This window comes from Euleptes europaea, chromosome 2 (assembly GCF_029931775.1).
Source record: "Euleptes europaea isolate rEulEur1 chromosome 2, rEulEur1.hap1, whole genome shotgun sequence".
NCBI classification, from domain to species: domain Eukaryota; kingdom Metazoa; phylum Chordata; class Lepidosauria; order Squamata; family Sphaerodactylidae; genus Euleptes; species Euleptes europaea.
This window is the reverse complement of record NC_079313.1, coordinates 85,640,654-85,661,121: the sequence shown is the minus strand read 5'-3', so window position 1 is coordinate 85,661,121 and position 20,468 is coordinate 85,640,654. Positions and strand designations below refer to the sequence as shown.

At 45.8% G+C, this 20,468-nt stretch overlaps 1 protein-coding gene across 1 annotated transcript; it reads left to right on the top strand.

Moving 5' to 3' along the window:
• Positions 1–6,771: 6,771 nt before the first annotated feature.
• On the top strand, positions 6,772–15,204 carry SMIM29 (small integral membrane protein 29). Its single transcript, XM_056845251.1, has 4 exons — positions 6,772–6,941; positions 10,067–10,092; positions 11,800–11,905; positions 14,927–15,204. Exons 1-4 carry the CDS (start codon positions 6,831–6,833, stop codon positions 14,987–14,989), a joined length of 306 nt encoding a protein of 101 aa, XP_056701229.1. The 5' UTR covers positions 6,772–6,830; the 3' UTR covers positions 14,990–15,204.
• The last annotated feature ends 5,264 nt before the right edge of the window (positions 15,205–20,468 follow it).

Sequence of the window (20,468 nt, the reverse complement as noted above, 5' to 3'; positions counted from 1 at the left end):
TGAAAAGATTAGACCTGCCTTCAATTCCTATGAATGCTAGTTGTTGAAAATCACTAAAGCCAGCTCAAATCCATGTTTGCTAAATCCAGAATGAGTGACCTCATTAAGTTTCTTTTATTGGGCAAGTACAAGACAGTTAGTTTGGAATATTAATAAGAAAATCAAACAAGACAACTTCTTTGCCTTGAATAGGCATAGTGGGAGAACTGTAGTAGTGGCCTGATCCTGTGGACGTTTTTGGTGCCTGCAACTTGTTTTGACTACAGAAGACATGACATCCATTAATGGATTTAGAGGTTAATTATAAGCAGCCTGATTTGGGGGTGGGGAATCACAAGTTGGTCAGCCCATAGTCCTGAATGACAGAAATGAAAGTTTTATTGTTTGAGTTCAGCCGGAGAGGTTGTATTTTCATGTGTTTCTTTTGATCAAGAACAAATTGCATTTCAAATGCTGATCTTTATTAAGATTCTGTAGCTGGACGTTCCCCTGCAGCAGAAGCCATCTGCTTCTGCAATACTCCACTGGTCCGGTGAGTTCACTTGATCCCTACCTAGCCTTCAGCTTAGGCAAAGCAGTAAATTCATTTAGTCTGGGGTGGGTGGGAGAGGAGGAGACATTAATTGTACTAGCCAGGTTGGCAGCTGGCCAAGAAGTGCTCTGGAGCTATCCAAGGTGAATGTACTTGCTGCGTTGAATGCTGTAGCTGGTGCTGGAGTCTGCAGCTATGGTAAAGAGGTTGTGGAGTAGTGCCTTGCAACTGTGGATTGGTATTTTTTGCTGTAGATACAGACTGGTATTTTTGTTTTTATATTTTTTGGGGTGGGTGGGAAATATGACATTGCTAGACTTGCTTGTGGTAAAGCAACTAAAGCAAAAGTGTTACCCAGAATCCTTTGTGAAGTGGGTGCATGAAGAAGCAGGTATTTAGGGTATTTCTCTGCTTTTTTCAAATTCTGCAGATTCACATCTGCCTTTCTTTTCTGATCACATTTTGCTGTGCTTTCTTTGATGAGGGTATTGTTCTCGCTCTGAGGAGGAGGGCACCTTGGAGCTTGGGTGATTCCCACTTGTTGCTTAGAGAGGCAGGACTAATTTCAATTTCCTGTCTCCCAAGTGGGAATCTCCCTCTCTCTTCAGTTTACTTCCTGCCTCGCTAGGGAGAGCAACAGAGAAGCCAGCGCTTTGCAGCAACTTAGATTTTTGAACCAGAGGAAGCATCAATGGTTCAACAACCACAGAGGCTCATTTTGCAGAGGAGGGAGATTTTCCAGACCATCCCAGTTCCAGCAGCCCCACTCAGATAGGAACGAGAAACCCTTTGGGTCAGGGAAGCAGTGACACCAGGCCACAGGAGGTAGGGGGAAGGTTACAACACTTCCTAAACCAATGGGCCCAGTCACAACCAGACTCTTGGGTTTTACAGATAATCCAATCAGGCTATCAGTTATCTTCATTGCCCTGGAGTGGGCAACACAGGAGCCATGGCGTCTCCCAATATTGCAGGATATGCTGCAGCAAGGCCCAGTTTGGCATTCAGATCTGGGCTGGTTGTGACTGACCTCCTGGACATTGAAAGGAACCAGCTTCCAGCCCTTGGTTATGATCCAGAGGTTGCTGATACGATCTAAGCCTCCAGAAGGATGTCTACCAAGAGAATTGGAAGGCATTCGTCTGTTGGTGCCAGCACAAGGGTTTTGATCCAATGGAACCAAATATGGGGCAAGTGCTAGCCTTCTTACAAGCTGGCGTGAGACAGAATTTGAAAGCTTGCACAGACAGGTGGCAGTCATATCCATAGTAGTTCCTATCCTGGTTGGTTTTCTATTAACAAAGTGTCCACATATTAAATTGTTTTTAAGAGAAGTAGCTCAGATTAACCCTCTTCTGGTTCATAGGTTCCCTGCCTGGAGGCTCCATGTGGTCCTATCAGCGCTCACTAAGCCTCCCTTTGAACCACTGAGAGAGGTACCTCTCAAATGGTGTTATTTCTGACAGCGGTGATGTCAGTCCATAGAGTTTTGGAGCTAGGAGCCCTCTCAGTCAGGAAGGTGCTTTGCACCTTTCACAAAGATAAAGTCATCTTACGTCCAGATCCTATCTTCCATGCTTTTGTCCCCAGCCAAAACATCCTAAGGAGAAAGAGTGGCACATGCTGGACTTACACAGAGCTCTGAGGATTTACATCTGGTGTATTACACCCCTTTGGAAATCTGACACACTCTTCATATCACTGAATACTCCAAACAGCGGGGGGGAAACATGTCAAGAGCTACAATCTGCTACACCATCAGACAATGTATTGAGCAGGTGTTATCTTTTGAGCAACGTCCCAGTTCTACCAGGCATCACTGCACATTCCATGAGGAGCACGGCCATGTCAGCAGCATTTGACAGGCAAGCCTTGGTTGAGAGAGGTACCTCTCTCAGTGGTTCAAAGGGAGGCTTAGTGACCTGCTCTAGATGCACATTTTCCCCATCCAAATTCTCGAAACTCTGCATGGGGGCTTGCTTTTGAGTTTCAAGAATTCGGACGGGGAAAATGAGCATCTAGAGAGCGGCAAATCCAAGGCAAACCCTCCCGTGCATAAATGGCCTTAAGGACATTTCTGGGAAATACGTGTTGGCATGTTAGACTAGAAAGTAAGCCGATTGTGGCGATCTAGGAGACAGCTAGTTGACAGCTGAGATCACATGACAAAGGGATGACTAATGCCAGCCCATCATGACTCTGCAGGAAAGCTGGACAGAACAGCTTTTACCTGGGAGCTGGGCAGCCATCAGTGGAGTGGCTGATAGACTGGGTCAGTATTGTATATAACCGTGCGATACCTGTACAAAGGTGTGGGGTGGACGGAGAAAGATACCGGCGAAGCCCTTTGATTCACCGTATAATAAACAGCACTGTTTTAAACCGTGCTGGACTCTGCTGTATGCACTTGGATTGGGCGGCTAACAAAACTAACACAACGCCATCAAGGCGTCCTATGAAAACCGGCGGACTTCTTCTCAGGCCGCCTGGACGGAAGGGGCAGCTCCGAAAGAGACTGGGGATGAACCCAGGGGGAGGCCATCAGCGCCAGCGCCAGCGCCGGCCTCCCCTTTGGGTGTCCACGGACGGCAAGAGGGCGCCCCCTAGCGCCTCCCGCTCGCCACGCGGCGCGTTAATCCCCTTGCCCCCAGCTGGCTCCGCCCCGCCGCTCGCGGATTGGTCGGCGCTTCCGCCCCGCCGCTGTGCCGCGGTCGGTCACGCGCCTCTTCGCTCTTCCCGGGGAGGGGCGCGAGCCGCTGGGGGCGCAGGTGAGGCGGGGGCCGCGCGCTCCGCGGCGGGTCGGGGCTGCAGGGCGGGGGCTGCGGCAACGCAACGGGGAGGCGGGCGAGGCGGGGCGCATCCTGGCTTCTCCCGCCTGCTGCTGCTGCTGCTTCCCCAGGGCCTGGCGGGAGGAGGATGGCTCCATCTGGGGACTGAGGCGACGGGGAGCGGCTGCGGCAGCCCTGCCGAGCGCCGGAGGGTGAGCGAGGCTGGCGTTTGCAGCGGCAGGGCAGCTTTCGGGTCCCGACCGGGCTGGATGGGCGAGCCTCGCTTCGCTTCGCCGGCTGAGCGCGGTTTTTGCAGATGCGTAGCCCGGTCGTGCCCTGACCTGGGTGGCCCAGGCTGGCCTGATCTCGTCGGGTCTCAGAAGCTAAGCCGGGTCGGCCCTGGTTAGTATTTGGATGGGAGACCACCGAGGAAGTCCAGGGTTGCTGTGCGGAGGAAGGCCCTGGCAAACCACCTCTGTTAAGTCTCTTGCCAGGAAAACCCCAAGAAAGGGGTGGCCATAAGTCGGCTGCACACACACGAAGCCCAATCGTGGGCATACCTACTGGGAAGGCAGCCTGCTCGGCACAGGTCGGCGTGCATCGAACCGAAGCCTGGTTCTGTTGCATGTTGATTCAGAAGTAAGCCCGGTTTGGTTTAGTGGGCATTACTTCAGTGTAAAGGATCACTCTGCCCAAGGCAATAGTAGGCCTGAAAAGAAGGCTGGCTACCAGTTTTTTGGGGGGTTAACATGTCTGAACTGTGCTTTGCAGGGGTTCAGCCAATGATGGGTGGATTCGATGCAGCTTTCTAACCGGCTCCTGCCCTAGTTGGGGCTGCTTTGATGGATAGGGGTGCCCTTTTGTAGGAACAGCTGGGGTGGTTCTTTATGGGAGATGGGAAAGGTCCCTGTTTCTCTAGCACAGCAACATAGGAAGATGGGTTTTCTTCTCCAGTTCCTCCTGCTTGTGCTGGTGGTTGTTTCGGTGTTCAGTGATTCTGTGGTGTAGATGTCGTATTGCTCTTCCGTGGCTGTCCACTGTCCAGTTGAGCCACCAACCTGGGGTTGGGTTCCTTCTGTAACAGACATTCTGGGGTGAGTTGCTCTATTGGGATCCCAGTGAAAACTGACGTAAGAGAAGCCTGTACAGTTGCCAAACTGCTAAACAAATACCGATTTGTGTTTGAGAAGCACATATTGTCATTCCCAGTACTTCATATGACCTTTTTTAAAAAATCAGTCCAGAGGGATTGGGGGCAGAGTGGTGGAAAATTACTGTGGTAAGCGAGTAAGTATGGGGCTGAGGAGACCTTAATTCAAAGCTCTGCTCAGCCAGCAACTTGCAGGGTTGTTGTGAGGGTAAAAACAGGGTAACCTTCATGTGGCATCCTGAACTCCTTAAAGGACTCCTATCGGCCTCTCTCTCTCTGTGTGTGTAAAGTGCCGTCAAATCACACTTTACAAGTGTGTGTAAAGTGCCATCAAAGCGACTTATGGCGACCCCTTTTTGGGGTTTTCATGGCAAGAGACTACCAGAGGTGGTTTGCCAATGCCTTCCTCTGCACAGCAACCCTGGTATTCCTCAGTGGTCTCCCATCCAAATACTAACCAGGGCCAACCCTGCTTAGCTTCTGAGATCTGATGAGATCAGGCTAGTCTGGGCCATCCAGGTCAGTCTATTGGCTTCTAGGCCCTGTTTATTTAATATGTTTCAATCAGTAGCTGTCTCTAAAATTCTGGCTTTCCCCTGATCATCTGCAGTCAAAATGTAAGATTTCCCCCCCTGCATTAGTTCTGCAGTCCTGCTGCTGTTTTTCTCCCTTTATCTCTTCAATAGGTGCACAAGTGAAGGCAATCTGCATAAGTGTGTTATTTTTCTCAACCATGGGCATGGTCCTCTGATCTCTGCAGCCACTTTTGTCAGGAGAAACAAACTAGTAGTGAGGAACAAACTAGTAGTGAGGAACTGCTTGGTGTTACTTTTTTCATGTATACTGGCCCCATCAAGTTGCCTCTTTTGCAGGTGTACCATGAGATGCAGAGGTGTTGATGTAGTCGTGAATAAAGCCCTGCAGTTAGCTACTTGTCTAATTGTTCAGGGTGCCTGGCCTTCCTTCTGGATGGGGAATAACTTGTCAGACATCCTGCCCAAGCCAGTCTTGTGATGCACAGCTGCGTACAGTATGGGCAGATCAAAAGTTTTTACAGTCATAAGATTTTGCCAATTCTTCTGTCCTTGCCTGATGTGAGAGAGGAGGACTGGTCTTCAGTAGCAGTTTTGAACAACTTTCTCATGAAGTCATACAGAAAGAATTTGCCTACCTTCCGACTTCACTCTCAAATTTTAGAACGGTTGAAAAAGCTGAAAGAAAAGTGTTGCCTGAGAGGGGGTTTGTGGGGCTTGTGGCCCAGACTTCCTCATTGCTTATGCAGCTGCACATTAGATGAAATAATGTCCCATGGTTCAGTTACATTTAGGAAGGCGATGTCTTAAGGAGTTGGTCACTTTGGGAAATCTTACCCTCACCTGTTTGAAGAGCTCCCCATTTTCTCATTCCTCTCTAAGACATTACTGCCACATCTCTAGATAAAAATCACATGGGAAGGGGAATACCTTTTTTTTAAAGTGCTGGTAGTCTGTCAAACTATTGTACTCTTTTCAAATATAAATTAGAAGTCCCAGTTTTCTCAGCCTGGTCTAAAAACGTTGTGCTCTTCTTTTGACCTGACATAAGCCTTCCAGTTTAGTTTAGTGGGAGGAACATTGTATTGGGGTAATAAGGTTCCAAAAAACCAAGCTTTGGGGGGAAATCAAGATAGATGGCTGGGGTTGCTGTGTTGACCCCTTAGGAAAGCACCTAGAGCTTCTTTAGGAATGACGTAATTAGGAACAGCATGAATAGCGGAGACTAGCGGAAACTAAATAGGGTCAGCCATGGTCAGTACTTGGATGGGAGGCCACCAAGGAAGATAGGGATGCTCTGCAGAGGAAGGCAGCGGCAAACAACCTCGGCACATCGTTTGCCTTGAAAACCCCTTGAGTTGGTTGCAACTTGACAGCAGTTAACTGGAACAGAATGCCAGGACTGCTGTCTTTACTCCTTGCTCCTCGCTTGTCTTGCTACTTTGTGTTGGAACTGCTTCTTCAGAATTAAACTGTTTGTTGGGGGGAATAGTAAAGAATCTTTTTTTTCTCACTTACTAAGCCTTATCTTGCTCTGGTCATCTGCAGGTCTGGCCTCGTGGCGAAATAAATACCATTGAAATGAGTTTTGTTCCCTGGAATTGTAGCACTGAATCCAGTGTGGCTGGCTTATACTTCATGTGCCTGTGATTTCTATTGCCCTGTCATGCACAGCTGCTGTTAGTGGGGGGAAGGGCGCAACCAGGGAGTGGATTATGGGAGCTGGTTGAAACAAAGAACATGCGTTTTAATCACAAACTCTTTTGTGTTTGTAGTTGTGAGGCAGACTTCCTGATGAAGACAGAAGCTCCTTCTCTGGTCCTGTGTGAGCGACGGTTTCCTATGCCATGAGTAATACTACCCTGCCCACCTCCCCTGAGGCAACCAGCGACTCTTTGGTGGGCTATGTTCTGGTGCCGTTTTTCCTTATCACTGTGGTTGGGATCATCCTGGCTGTGGTGAGTGGCTCACTTTTAGGCCGGAGCTTAACCTCTGCGCCTTAGTACAATAAGAGAATATGTGGCATTAACATTTTCTTGGAAGGAACAGAGATTTCCATAGGCATCCTTGGTGGTCTGTTCAGTTAGAGCTTGCTGATTTTGGTTAAGATGTTGCACAGATTCCTGCTGTCATAGTAGTTAATGCTTGGTTGCCGCTGTAGCTTTGCTGCAGACAAGAGCAAGCCCCATCTGGAGCATCAGGACGCCGTCAATTAAGGTTTCTGAATTGCTTGACTTGTTGCTGCCTGTTTTGTGGCTAGAGGAGCAGTTCAGGGACTGTAGGAGTTCCATGAAGAGAGATGGGAGTATGGTAAATGGTTATTTAGGGAGATATCCTTGGTTGTTTCCTGGGGTCTGCTGAGGCTTGTCTTGACTACCTTCTGTGTTCCCTTCCTTCTGGGAGCACTTGCTTCTCAAATAATTTCTCTTCTGTTATGCAAGAGAGGCCTAGATGAGCATCTCTTCCTCCATCCCTCCCCCTCCCTGCACTGCAAATAATTCCTATTTTCGCAGAAGGGGAGCTTAGGTGGATAGAGCTGCATTTGATGGCATTAGCAAGAGACGCATGACAATAGCTTATGAAAACTTGGTTGGTACTAGGATCTGTGAGAGGGTTGTGTTGAATATTAAGCTGGCTCTGAGAAGACATCATGTACCTTTTTGTTTGAATCTGATGCTGATGTCTAAGGGTTGCTTCTAATGAGATTTTGTAATGAAACAGACTGATGTCGTGGTTAGTGTCAGTCTAGGATCTGGAGGGCCTGGGTTCAAATTCCCTCTGCCATGAAGCTTGCTGGGCGATCTTGGGTTAGTTGCTGTCAACCTAGTCTGTATTACAGGGTTGTGAAGGCGAAAAGTGAAAGGAGAACTATGTATGCCATAGATCAAAATGGAGCGCACAGATTTTTGTGGTGGGTTTGGCACCAAAGTAAAATTTTTATTGCTGCTCTGCAATATGAAGATAAAATGAAAGGAAGAGAGATCCTTGTACACTACCGTGAGCTCCTTGAGAGGAAGGATGGCGCAAAAATGTATAGATAGGTTGAATATACTTTAATTGTGGTTTTCCTTTAACATATGTGGATGTAGCAAGTGGGTAAGCATTGGGCCCTTTTCCCTGTGTACTTCAAAGACAACAGCTCTATTTGAGTGCAGTGCCCACAATATACATGTTACACATGCATTTTGTATTTAGGTTTCTGTAGCAGATTACCTAAATACTTGTGAGAAGTGTTTCTGGCGTTTTTTCTTCACAGAGGGAATTTGAAATATGTTTCTGCTGTGGGTTAGTTAGCCACAGAAAATTTGCCCTTTTGCTGCATTAAATCTGTCCCTTGTGACTGTCATTACTCCCAGAAGCTGTGCATCTAAAATGAGCACATTTCCCTTTGGACTGGTGCCTAGCCCACAACAGGGATGCTAAAATGGGACATTGGTTCCAATGGGAAGACCAAGGGAATGCTGCCTGCAGCTTCTCTCAAGGTCGTTGCTGTTATTCTGGCATGAGGGACAGAGTTTCTAAGTGCTCCCCATATATGTGGGAAAGCAAGCATCTAGAGAAAACTCCACTGCCAGGGTTGCACCTTTGGATGGAATAATGTAGGAACTACTTTTTCGGTTGCTGATGCGCCTGGCTCTGTTGTTCCCACTTATTGTTCCATGCTGCATTTCTTGTAAGGAGTATCATGTTGGATCCCACAGGGCACAGTCCTATTCCCCACCCTGTTCAACCTCTGCATCCAGCCCTTAGCACAAATCATTTGCAGTTTTGAGGTTGTCTGTCAGCAATAAGTTGACAACACTCAGCTCTGTATCTCCTAATCGCCTAATCTCCTAGAGATGTGGTAAAGGTCCTGAATCACTGTGGTTAAATGGCTACGAGTGAACAAACTGAACCTAAATCCTCACAAGACAGAGGTAATGCTGGTTAGGAAGGTGGAGATCTTCAAGGACTTCATGCTTCCCACCTTTGACAGAGTTCAGCTGAGCCTTAGGGTTATGCTGGAACCAGCCTTACTGCTGGAGAAGCAAGTTAATGCAGCTGCACAGAATGCCATCTTCAAACTCAGTTTAGCCCTGAAGCTGGCCTCTGCCTACACTTGGCAGATCTGCAGGACTGCTTTCCCCCTATTCTCCTCAATGACAGCTTTGCTCATTTTAGCAGGGTCTTCTCCAGATGCCACCCTGCAGATGGGCAAAATTAACAACTGCCTGTACATGTGCATTCTCTGCTGCGGCCCCCATCTTGTGGAATGGCCTGCCTGAGGAGGTCAGGAAGGCTCCCACTCTACTGGCATTCTGCGAACTGAATTATTTAGGAGGGCATTCTTACACAGGTAATCGGGCTGAACTGCAATGGAATGCTTTAGAAAGATGCTTCAAATAAGGGAAAGTAGCATTCCCAGACCCCTGCTGCGGGCAGCGGCTTCTGCACCCCGGGGCCCCTCCCTCCTGATGCTGATCAGCTGGCCCATGGCGGGACTTAACCGCAGCAAAAGAAGGCCTAGGCCAGTGTTGCTGATAATGTGTCAATATCACTTCCGCTGTGCATCAGAAGCGATGGCATAGCAATATAGGGATGCATAAGTATTTGGTGAAAAACTCTATGGTAAAAATAGCTTCTACCGTAGAATTTTTGCCCATATATGAGAGTGTCTTTGCATCACCAGCAACATGATGCCATCACTTCCAGTGCACGCCGGAAGTGAGATTGCAAGCAACACTGGCCGAGGCCTCTGTTTGCCTCCAGTAAGCTCCCCCTACCCCTGTCAGTTGCCTGGGTGTACCTATACCACTGTTATACATAGTTACTATCTTTTGCTGAATGTATTATCCTACTACGTAATTTCTGCATTTAACATGTTATGTTAAAACTTACGCGTTGTTTCAGCTTTGTGTCAGATTTTGACTTGGTTTCAGATTTCTGTAGTCCTAATCCTATGACCTATCCTATTGATTGTGTTGATTTACACTGTGCAATCTGCCTTGCATCTGCATGAGAAAGTCAGACTATAAATAAATAAAAACCCATGAACATTATCTTTTTAGTTGCTCACAGATATTTTCTTCTTTTCATACTGCAGATGATGTATATTCAGAAGAAGAGGAGGTAAGAGACTGTGCTGGGAGAAGAGTCACATGTGGTTGGAAATAGGTCACATGGCTCTTCAGAACCAACGTCATTGGTAGAGAATAGCTTTTGAGTCATCATAAGAACACAGGAGCTTTTGTACTTTGCTATCAGCTGCAATTTAGGCTGTTACATCTGTGTTTACGCTTTGTGCCGTCCATTAAGTAATCTTAGGCTGAATAATAGGAATTATCATTAGGGATGGGGCCAGGAGAGGGGGGAACAGGACAGTTCTAATGAGCATCCAGCAACTTCCTTTGGCCATTAAGTTGTGCTGGAAAATTGCTTCTGGGAATGTGGGTAGCTTTCATTGGGTTGGAAAACACTTTCCATGCCTACTAGCCTGTGTCTCCCTTCTTTATATAAAAAAAAAATCTTCAACTTGATATCAGGATTTATTTTTCGTACCAAAAGGTTTAAGAGCAAACTCTCAAATGAATTTGAGAAGATCTGCAGAGTGAGATTTGTAAATAGCCAGTCATCTAGTTGTCAGGTGAGCAAAAGACTCTTTAGAACAAACAGAGGAAGTGCAGAGACATTTTTTTAGGCTGCAAATTGTTTACATGGGTATGTATGAGCAGACAGGCTAGATAGTAACCCCATATTGACATGAAAGGAAGATAGCCTTGAAGTAAGACAATCCACCTAAGATAGTTATATGCAAAAGACTTGTCATTAGTGTACATAATTACTTGTGTACACATTTAAGATAGCTTCCTCCCATTTGCCGTGTAAACCAGAGCTCCACACAATGCTCCTAGTTTGGAATTCTGATTTTCAGGGTAAGTGTAAACTAATTGGGATGTAATGACAAACTAGGGTTTGCCATGAAACTAAAAGTAACAAACTATCTTGCCAGGTAGGGGAAAGGGCGAAGCAGAAAGCTTATGCAAGGCTCATGCACACATCAGCAAATCATGGTTTGCTGTTATATCTGAACCAAGCCAGTTTGTGTGGACATTTGTGATAACTGGGAGATAAACTCTGCTATCTGAGCCGCTGGAGTAGAACTAAGAGTCAACATTTTGTGGTTAGTTCATGATAGCTAGAAGATCAAAGCCCTGGCATGAGTCTATTGTGGATAAATTGAGATTCTAGTTGTCTCTATATGTCACTTATATACAGTACATGTAATAGAGTCTAAGGGATGTCTTGAGTAGAAAACAAAAAGTTCAGGGGGGTTATAGGATTAAGACTGGAGAATGAAGAGGGACTTGCTATACCTGGTGAGGCAGCTGAAAGATCTTTGCTTTACAGCAGTTGGTGGAACCTTGAAAATTCACTTCACTGCTGAATCTAGTTCTCTAGCCTGGTAGCTGACTGTGCAATTGACTCTAAATAAACTGTCTGAAGATGGGTGTAATTATGTGCAAAACATGGTTGTGTGAGTCCATCCCAAGAGCTCTCTAATATCCTGAGAGAATCTACAACATATTTATGCTTTGTAGTGGACGCTTTGTACCACATTGTTAAGGCAGATGGGTTTTGAAACTTTTGCACTATTGGAAAAATATCTGCTAAATAATAACAATCACAAATTACTTCTTAGTTCAGGTCAACTTCAGGTTGAGAGATATGAGTTTGTCTTTGAGAAGTGGCTTCTGTTTACAAGAAGGCATACTCAGTTTGTAAACTGACAAGGGCTGTGTGCATGAAGGATGTCATATCTGCCATTCTGTCTCTCAGGTATGACCGGCTACGTCATCACTTGTTGCCAATGTATAGCTACGATCCTGCGGAGGAACTGCATGAAGCAGAACAGGAGCTCCTAGTGGAGCCAGAGGACACAAAGGTGATCTTTCTTGGGACCTGGTCCCCATTCTACAAATCAAAGCCTGGAATTAGGCTGTAAGGGGAGGTGTCATTGTATCTCAAGTGTGAAAGGTCCAAGGAAAAGGACAAATATGGGCCATAGCCTTTAAACAATCTGTTCGGTTTGCTCACCTTGACAATTCTTTGTGTTCAGCTATGTTAAGCATGAAATACGTCAACTAGAAATTATTCCCCCCAACCCATTAGGTTTGCAGTACATCTTAATACTTCCATTTCTTTTGAGAAAACAGGGAGTGACAGTTAGCATAAGTCCTAGCTTTATGCCACATTTGCTGGGTACAAGACTGCAAACCTTAAGCAAAAGGCCACTTAGACTGGAAGAATGGGCATTAAAATGGCAAATGAGATTCAATGTGAGTAAGTGTAAAGTGATGTATATTGGGGCAAAAAATCCCAACTTCACATATACACTGATGGGATCTGTGTTGGCAGCGACAAACCAAGAAAGGGATCTTGGGGTGGTAGTGGATAGCTCAATGAAGATGTCAACCCAGTGTGCGGCTGCTGTAAAAAAGGCAAATTCCATGCTGGCCATAATCAGATGAGGAATAGAGAATAAAACTGCTGATATCTTACTGCCCTTGTACAAATCTATGGTGAGTCCACATTTGGAATACTGTGTACAGTTCTGATCACCACACCTAAAAAGGGCTATTACAGAGCTTGAGAAGGTGCAGAAAAGAGCAACCAAAATGATTAGGGGACTAGAGCAACTGTCCTATGGGGAGCGGTTAAGACGCTTAGGGCTGTTTAGCTTGGAAAGAAGGCGGCTAAGGGGAGACATGATAGAGGTCTATAAAATTATGCATGGTTTGGAGAAAGTGGACAGGGAGAAGTTTTTTCCCCTCTCTCATAATACTAGAATGCGAGGTCATCTGTTGAAGCTGCAGGGTGAGAGATTCAAAACAGATAAAAGGAAGTATTTTTTCACACAACACATAGTTAAATTGTGGAACACCCTGCCCCAGGATGTGGTGATGGCTGCCAACTTGGAAGGTTTTAAGAGGGGAGTGGACATATTCATGGCTATTAGTTAAAATGGATACTAGTCATGCTGCATACCTATTCTCTCTAGTATCAGAGGAGCATGCCTATTATATTAGGTGCTGTGGAACACAGGCAGGATGGTGCTGCTGCAGTCATCTTGTTTATGGCTTCCTAGAGGCACCTGGTTTGGCCACTGTGTGAACAGATTTCTGGACTTGATGGGCCTTTGTCTGATCCAGCAGGGCCTTTCTTATGTTATGTTCTTATGACAAAGTGTGGCTGATTCCCTTGGTCCACAAGGGACCTTCTCTCTCCAAGCTGCTTGTGTTGGATTATACTCAGCCATGTTAGCTCCAGAGAACAAGAGAGGCCGATTCAAGAGTTGAGATGCTTTTGAGCTGGATCCTGCAGTGTCTTTGTGCTCACAGGATTTTAGTGAAGCATTACTTTCTTGCCTCCTCACCCCTGCTGGTTGTTATGCCCCCCAAACGCTGTTCCTGGGGGTCCCCTTTCTCCCAGGAGCAGTATTTTGGGGAGAATTCAGGGCTGTAGAAGAAGGGCTGGGTAGAGGATCATGCTTGGCTGACAGAAATTCTTCATTGGTGGAAAAGCTGCATGGGATTGTAGTCTTTGTCTTCCTCTGACCAGTTTTACTGAGTGTTTGCTAGTCTCTTCCCTCTACTCCTGACAACTCTTATGTGCGTTCTCAAAGCTCAGGACAATTGATCTGTGGAAGAGGAAGCCAAGGTACTTCCATTATCCTTACAGAAGACGACCAGAAAACTAGAACATGCTGCCCACAGACTAATCACTGTCTGTGCATGTTGTTCCTGTTTCCACAATACTCTATAGCAGTGGTTCCCAAAGTGGGCAGTTACCACCCTCTGGGGAGTGGTGGGATTGCCTAGGTGGGCACTAAGGTAAGGGGGAGCCAGAGGTGGGCCCCTTCAACTGTGTTGTTGGATAGGGTAGGGGGTGAGTTTGTGGAACCAAGGGGGCGGTGGCCCCAAACGTTTGGGAACCACTGCTCTATAGGGACTGAGTTTAATAATAGCTGATCCAAGGTTGCTTCCACATGGAATGTTTTGCCTGATCTAAATATTTTCCCTCCACCATTGGAATGTTATAGTCTTTCCCCTTCCTGCCCTATAAGAAGGGCTTTAATCCATTCACTCCTCAGTAAGTTAGAGCTGTTTGAGGAAGTATAGCAGCACTGGAAAGCAAAAGGTGAATTTCTTCTTCTTTTTTTTTTTACTGGTGATGTAGATTAGCATAGCTCCTGTGTGGCTTTTGTTTGCCAGGTGTGGTGTCCCTCACAAAGGCCTGGGAGTGTCCCTAAGTTTTGCTGATGAAGTTGGGGATTGCATTAGCAAAGAAATATGCATAGCTGTTACGGGTGTGATCAACGTGTGCTGCATGCATTAACAGTGAGGCTGATTCAGATGTCTCCTGCTGGGCCTTTAAACTCTGAAATGAGTGGGCCTTGCTGCCCCTTTTAAGGATTATGTAATAGATAGTGACTTGTTTAAAAAAACCATGAACATGCTTTAGCCTTTGCGATAGAAGTTTTTTTTAAACTGTGCTAATCTACCACAGTCGGAAAAATCTCAGATAACAAGTACCACAAGCTTCTGATTGTAAGGGCTTGGTTTCCCACCCCCCTCCTGCTGTAAGGACTCAGATCAGCTGATGTAAAATTCCCTGTTTCCTTTCATGTTTCAACCAAGAAGAGTTGGTTATTCTTGCACAGGCAATCTTTGGTTTTTTCTTAGTAATGAGAGTTCAGGTGGGAGGGTAAGGAAAATGGAAAAGGGGTGTTGCTGCAGTAGACTTGCTTTTCTTGTTCAATGTTAATGTTTTAATTATATATATGTATTTATGGTTTTTATTGTAATAGTTTTATACCTTTAGCCGCCCTGAGCCCGGCTTTAGTCAGGAAGGGCGGGATAGAAGTAGTAGTAGTAATAATAATAATGTTTGTTGCATGCTACAGGTGATGCGAGGTTGGGGAGGATACCAGCCCTACCATGCTTCGCTTACGGATGTGAAGGCTTAATGCAACTTAAAACAGATTGACAACAGGGCTTGGGGCGGATGATCTCGCTGATCTGGTCCGCATGTCGACTTGAAGTGCTCCCAAATGCCATCGACTTTGAACCTGCTGCGTTTGTTTCCCACTTCAATACTGTACCCCTTTGCCTTGGCTCCTGGTGAAAGAACGCAAGTGAGCGCCTGCCCTGCTGGGTCTCAACACAGGTGTCTCTGAGCCCTTGGTGCGCAGAGAGAGCCGCCTAGGAAGCTGGAGTCTTGCATGCTTGGGACCGGAACAGTTTTAGGAGGCATGATTACACCTCCTCTTGGTTTGCATTTGGGAGGGATGCAGGGGAGCCACTGCCATTTCAGGGAGAATACCTCTGAATGGCTCTAATAGTGAGGGCTAGAAGTCCGCAAAGGCTCAGCTCCCCTCCCATTGACCTCCCCTTCACGCAAAAGCAGCATCCAGCTGCAAAGACATCAGAATGCATTTGCTAGTTGCCCCCATTCCCCATCTTGCTGTCTACTTACCTATGCTCATAATGGGCGTCGTCACTAGCTGCTGGGTTCCCATGATGTGCCCTTTTGTGGATCCAGGGAAAGCAAATACAAATGCAGAAGTTTCCCAGCTCAAACACTTGAGTGAAGAAATCTAATTTCCTTTTCCCTGTTCAGTTTCAGACCCAGTTGATGCAGATCAGTAGTGTTGGGGAGGGCCGAGAAGTACCTGCAGCAGTGAGCATTGAACACATGCCCAGCTGCCAGAAGGGGCCTTAAATGTATTTGTCAGGAGGAGTTTCCTTCAGCAAGGTGCTTCTTTCTATGATGACTTTTGTATTTGATGGGAACTTACCTGTACGTTTTGTAAATAAAATACGCCATGAATAGGAGCAGTTCTAGTGAAAGCTCTAGCTCTTTCCCATGCCTGCCTTTTGTGAGTCCAGCTGGTTACACTTAACCCAGTTGTGACAAACTGAGGAAACATGGAGCCATCTGGGCCTTTCTGAAGAATAATGGCTCCTTATCTAGGGGCAGGAGCTGCTGGACTGGTGATTTGGTGTTCGGCTTGCCTTTGGCTCACCTACTTTTTCTTCCTACTATGAAAGAGCTTTTCGTAGAGAACAGCCTTGTCATTCTGTGGCCTACAATACCTGATTCATTGTTCTAGATAGTGGTTGACTGCCAGGAAACAAAGACTGAGTGTGGAAATATGATGACTTTGACTTGCACATCTTAAGTAGATTACTGAGGACATCGTCATAAGACAGGCTGCAGCAGTTGCCGCGTTGCCTTGCTGGAGAACACAGAAGGCTAATACATTCAAACCAGTGTAGCAGATATCTAGGCTGAGTCCAGCTGGGCTGAGGTCGTTGCACTGGGACATAGTGATCTCATTCTGTTGGGCAAGCTACTCACATCATTCGACTGGTTGTCTAGAATACAATGACTTTTCTCTAAGCTGCCCTACTTCGACTTTTGTGCTACACAGTCTGGCACTTCAGGCAGGAATAAACGCTACTGAATTGGCTGTCCCGGCCTTCAGCAGCCTATCATTGGGACAGCTGCCCTGTACCTGTCACCTCTGCACACCAAAACAGAGGACCACCCAGAGGAAAACCATGGTTTGCAAAGTTTTTTTTTAAAAGGGGGAATCCCAAAATAGTGGCCACGCCCTCTTTACCCATAAAGGTATAGCAAAAGTTCCAATAGCCAATGGATTGCTGTAGTAATTCAAGATGCCATGTAAAAGTGTGGGGGTGACTACAAGCAGAAACAGGCACAAAAGAGTAACCAGATTGTTCCTCCCCTTGCCCTGATGGTGAACAGGATGAGGGAACGGTGGGGGGGGGGGAGAGAGAGAGAAGCAGAATTGACCAAAGGTGGAAGGGGGAGCAGAAAAATAGTATTTCTCCCTTTAACCTGTGAGTTTCTGTCTAATAGGGCAGGATAACTAATCTTTTAACAAGTGCTGGTTTTGGACTCAATATACTGGTACCTAGTTTAGTTGCTTTGGAGCACATATGAGGATTTTAATTTATACCTATCAATCAGGCAGTAGTATTCTGGGCCATTTTCAAGGACAGCCCTTCCCCCTCCACTACTCGAAGTCACCAAGGCCATCCAACAGACTAACCCCCTATGCCTGCTGCTAGAATGTGGAGAGAATCCGTTGGGGCAGGAAGAAGACTCTGTGACCCAGAGCACCTATCGGAAAATCCATGAGCAAGGCTGGAGTCAAGTAGCATGTCCAAACTATAAACCCTTCAGGGAGACTGTGACCCTTCAGCAACAAGCATTTATCAACTATTTTGTCAGATTGCACAGAGAAGCCATTGAAATTCATAAACATCAGCACAACTTTAACAGAAAGAGTTTAAGAATGAATAAGGCTTGGCTTCCTGTCCTGAAAACCTCCAGACTAACAAAGACTACAGTCCACAATAACCATGCAGATTAGCTTTGGATTTCACATGTTAACAGATCACTTCAGGATACTATGGTTCCATATTAACATACCACACCCTCATTAGCACATTATCTTGATACTTACAGGACAATTATACTTTTTGCAGGACAACGATTCAGCTCAAACCCAACCCCTTTCTGACTATATATTACTCTTCCTACACACTTGACACTGAGAGACACTGTCCTTCAGCGTTACTCCTCTGAAGATGCCTGCCACAGCTGCTGGCGAAATGTCAGGAAAGAAAATACCAAGACCACGGTCACACAGCCGGGATAAACACCCAAGCCCGGATAACCTACAAGAACCAAAAAGCATTTCCCTGATCCACATACACATCTTCTGTCTTCAACTCTGTCTTGGCATTCACCCTCACCCATTTCCTTATGATTCCAGATTCTGATGCAGGGATGGTACTCTCTCACTTGGATCCTATGAAGAACAATAGAAATATACACCATACCACAAGAATATGCATTTGCAAGCACAGCTGTTGGGTATGAAAAAAGGTTTTTTTTAAGGTTAATAAGGTTAGACATTCTGCCTCATTCCTTTAGGTCTCTGCTCACTCATTTGTGTCAAAGCACTAACCTATAAGCTGCAGTCTCTCTGAACGTAGCAGGGAAATAACATTCCCAAATGCTCCTTAAACAAACTCAAAGGGAAGACTTGAAATATCAATTAAGTATTTTATTCAAGTAAACTGCAAATAGGAAGTGAAGGCTTTAGCATGGACCAGAGATTCACACAATAGCCTACAAAGCACTGGACACCCCCACCCTTTCCCCACTCTTGCTTGTTCTCACACAGTTGCCTTCCCCTGGTCATACTGCTGACAAACTACTTTCAGTTCCATGATTTCAGCCTTCCCTGGAACCCATAGCCCTTAGGTAGCTGAAAATATCAAGTTTAAGAGGCAGAAATAAGAGCAATCCTCCTCACCAATATGCATCAACTGTAACACCTGAGTCAAACCAACAGCTAGTTAATGGCAAACAAGTTGGTTTTCATACCAACATATTCACTCTCAGCCTCAAAACTGAAGGGATTTGTTCAGGCACTCTACAAGTTTCGCTATTCCGGATTAGAAAGAGCTCAAACCAACTTCAATAAGAGGATCTCTGCTGCACATTTCTAGGGTACTTTGACAAAAGTACTAGAAGAGCCATTGCTCTTGGCAGATGGAGGGCCACTTTGTTCAGTAATTATTCGGAGTTATATAGCAATTTAAAGGAAAGGTTCTCTTAATATTAAGCTAGTTTTGGTTATTAGAAGTTAGGATTGGATGGAAAGCCCACCCCCCTGGCCCCCAACTATGATGATGTTGAGGACTGGGATGCAAATGAATATCAGCCTTTTGAAGGAACTGGTTTGGAAACAGTGAATGCATCTCAAGTATACCCAAGCTAAAAGTTACTAAGCATTGGGATGGGGGGGGTGTTTACTCCTGAGCCTCGTGTTTAGTGTAAATTGAACTGGGAGTGATCAGCACAGAGCCTGACACAAGCCTTTGTGTGGCTTGAGATTGTCAAGCGTAGCTACCGTTCTACCCAGGAGTGCTCGTAAATGCAAGCGATCATGAAAAATCTATCAGATTTGGGTGTCTTTCTTGAGCACAGGGCCTACAGGAGCTCACACCTGTGCTTCCAGAAGTAATGCATCATTGTGGGCACCATGGAAAGAACCCCAACATTCTGAATGTGTTGATTGTTGACTCTTGGAACCATGATGGTTATGAATAAAACACCTCCCCGATCACTCAGTCCGACAACTGGAAGCTTTTATCCCTTTTTAATAGCACAATAGTTTTAAAAGTCAACTCAAACTAAATTATAGTGTACAATTTGTCAGTTCCAGAGGAAAAAAAAACCCAGACAGAACCTGTTGGAATAATAAAACTTTGTAACCAGTACAGCAGCAGCAACAACAGCAGCAACTCCATGTTTAAGAGAATGAAATTTAAATTATCCAGAGGTAGTTGTGAATGGAGGAAAAAGAAAACCTGAAAAGAGACCTGTTTTGGAAAGACAACTGCAGCTAAAAAACACTAACTGTGCTATTCCTGATGGGAAAAAAATCACTGAACCAGATGAGACATCAGGAGGCGGGGATTCTGTCATCCTGCTTTCCTTGGTCATGGCAATGTCTTCTTTGGATGCAAAGAAGATCCTTCAGTCCTTTCTGTGCAGAACAAGCAGGAGCCAAGGGGAAAGCTTTCAGATCTCCGTGCCCTGGGAACGGGCAGCCAAGACCATGGTGGGTGAGTGGGGCAGGACTGTTACACGATCACTGACACTCATCTGCCACTGGGAGAACTTCGCCAAACAACCCCACTGAGCAGCAATGAAAATGCATTGCAAAGTCTATCTTGCCCATAGTAACACTACATGCTTCGACTCTGAGAAAGCGGGGTGAGGCTAGACAGCATGCTGGTTGACCAGAACAAACAGGCTTACTGCAAAGAACCATATTACCCTTGAACCATAGGAAGTGGAGGGAATGTGGCAAGGTAACCTCTAAAATCAGTACCAGTACCCAGGCAAGTAGTATTCAGTAGGAAAACTCATGAGTTTTCCCCCTTTCTGTTGCTTTGGCTCTTTCTACTAAACTTGGTTTCTAGGGGGGGGAAATACCCCCTTCTCTATGATGTAACTTTCTTGCCAGTGTCAAATATCATCCTCCGGGAGGGTGGTATATTCTCTCTAAAGGGGAGATCAGGGCTGATAAGGGAACACTAGGCTGGCCACTCTTTTCAACATGAATAAGTGGTTAACAACGTTTTATATACCCCTTTCTCTTCAAGGAGTGCATTGAAAAGACAGGCCAAAAATGGATGATGATAACAATATAGAACTACATAAACTGGTAGGCTAAAGTTTTAACCCTGTCACGTGAGAGGGGAAAACATAGTACACTGTTCTCCCTTTAAACATTACACATCAACAAACGTGATGGCTGATTTGTTTTACACCGTATTCCAGTGTTGCTGTTATTTTAACTGTGAGAACATTGGGGATGTGGTGGTGATGGGGGG

Bases quoted from the DNA above. Each gene is read 5' to 3' on its own strand.
- SMIM29 (XM_056845251.1), top strand. From the start codon at position 6,831: ATGAGTAATACTACCCTGCCCACCTCCCCTGAGGCAACCAGCGACTCT. The intron at 6,942-10,066 runs GTGAGTGGCTCA...TTCATACTGCAG, and splicing joins TTGGGATCATCCTGGCTGTG to ATGATGTATATTCAGAAGAA. The intron at 10,093-11,799 runs GTAAGAGACTGT...TCTGTCTCTCAG, and splicing joins TATATTCAGAAGAAGAGGAG to GTATGACCGGCTACGTCATC.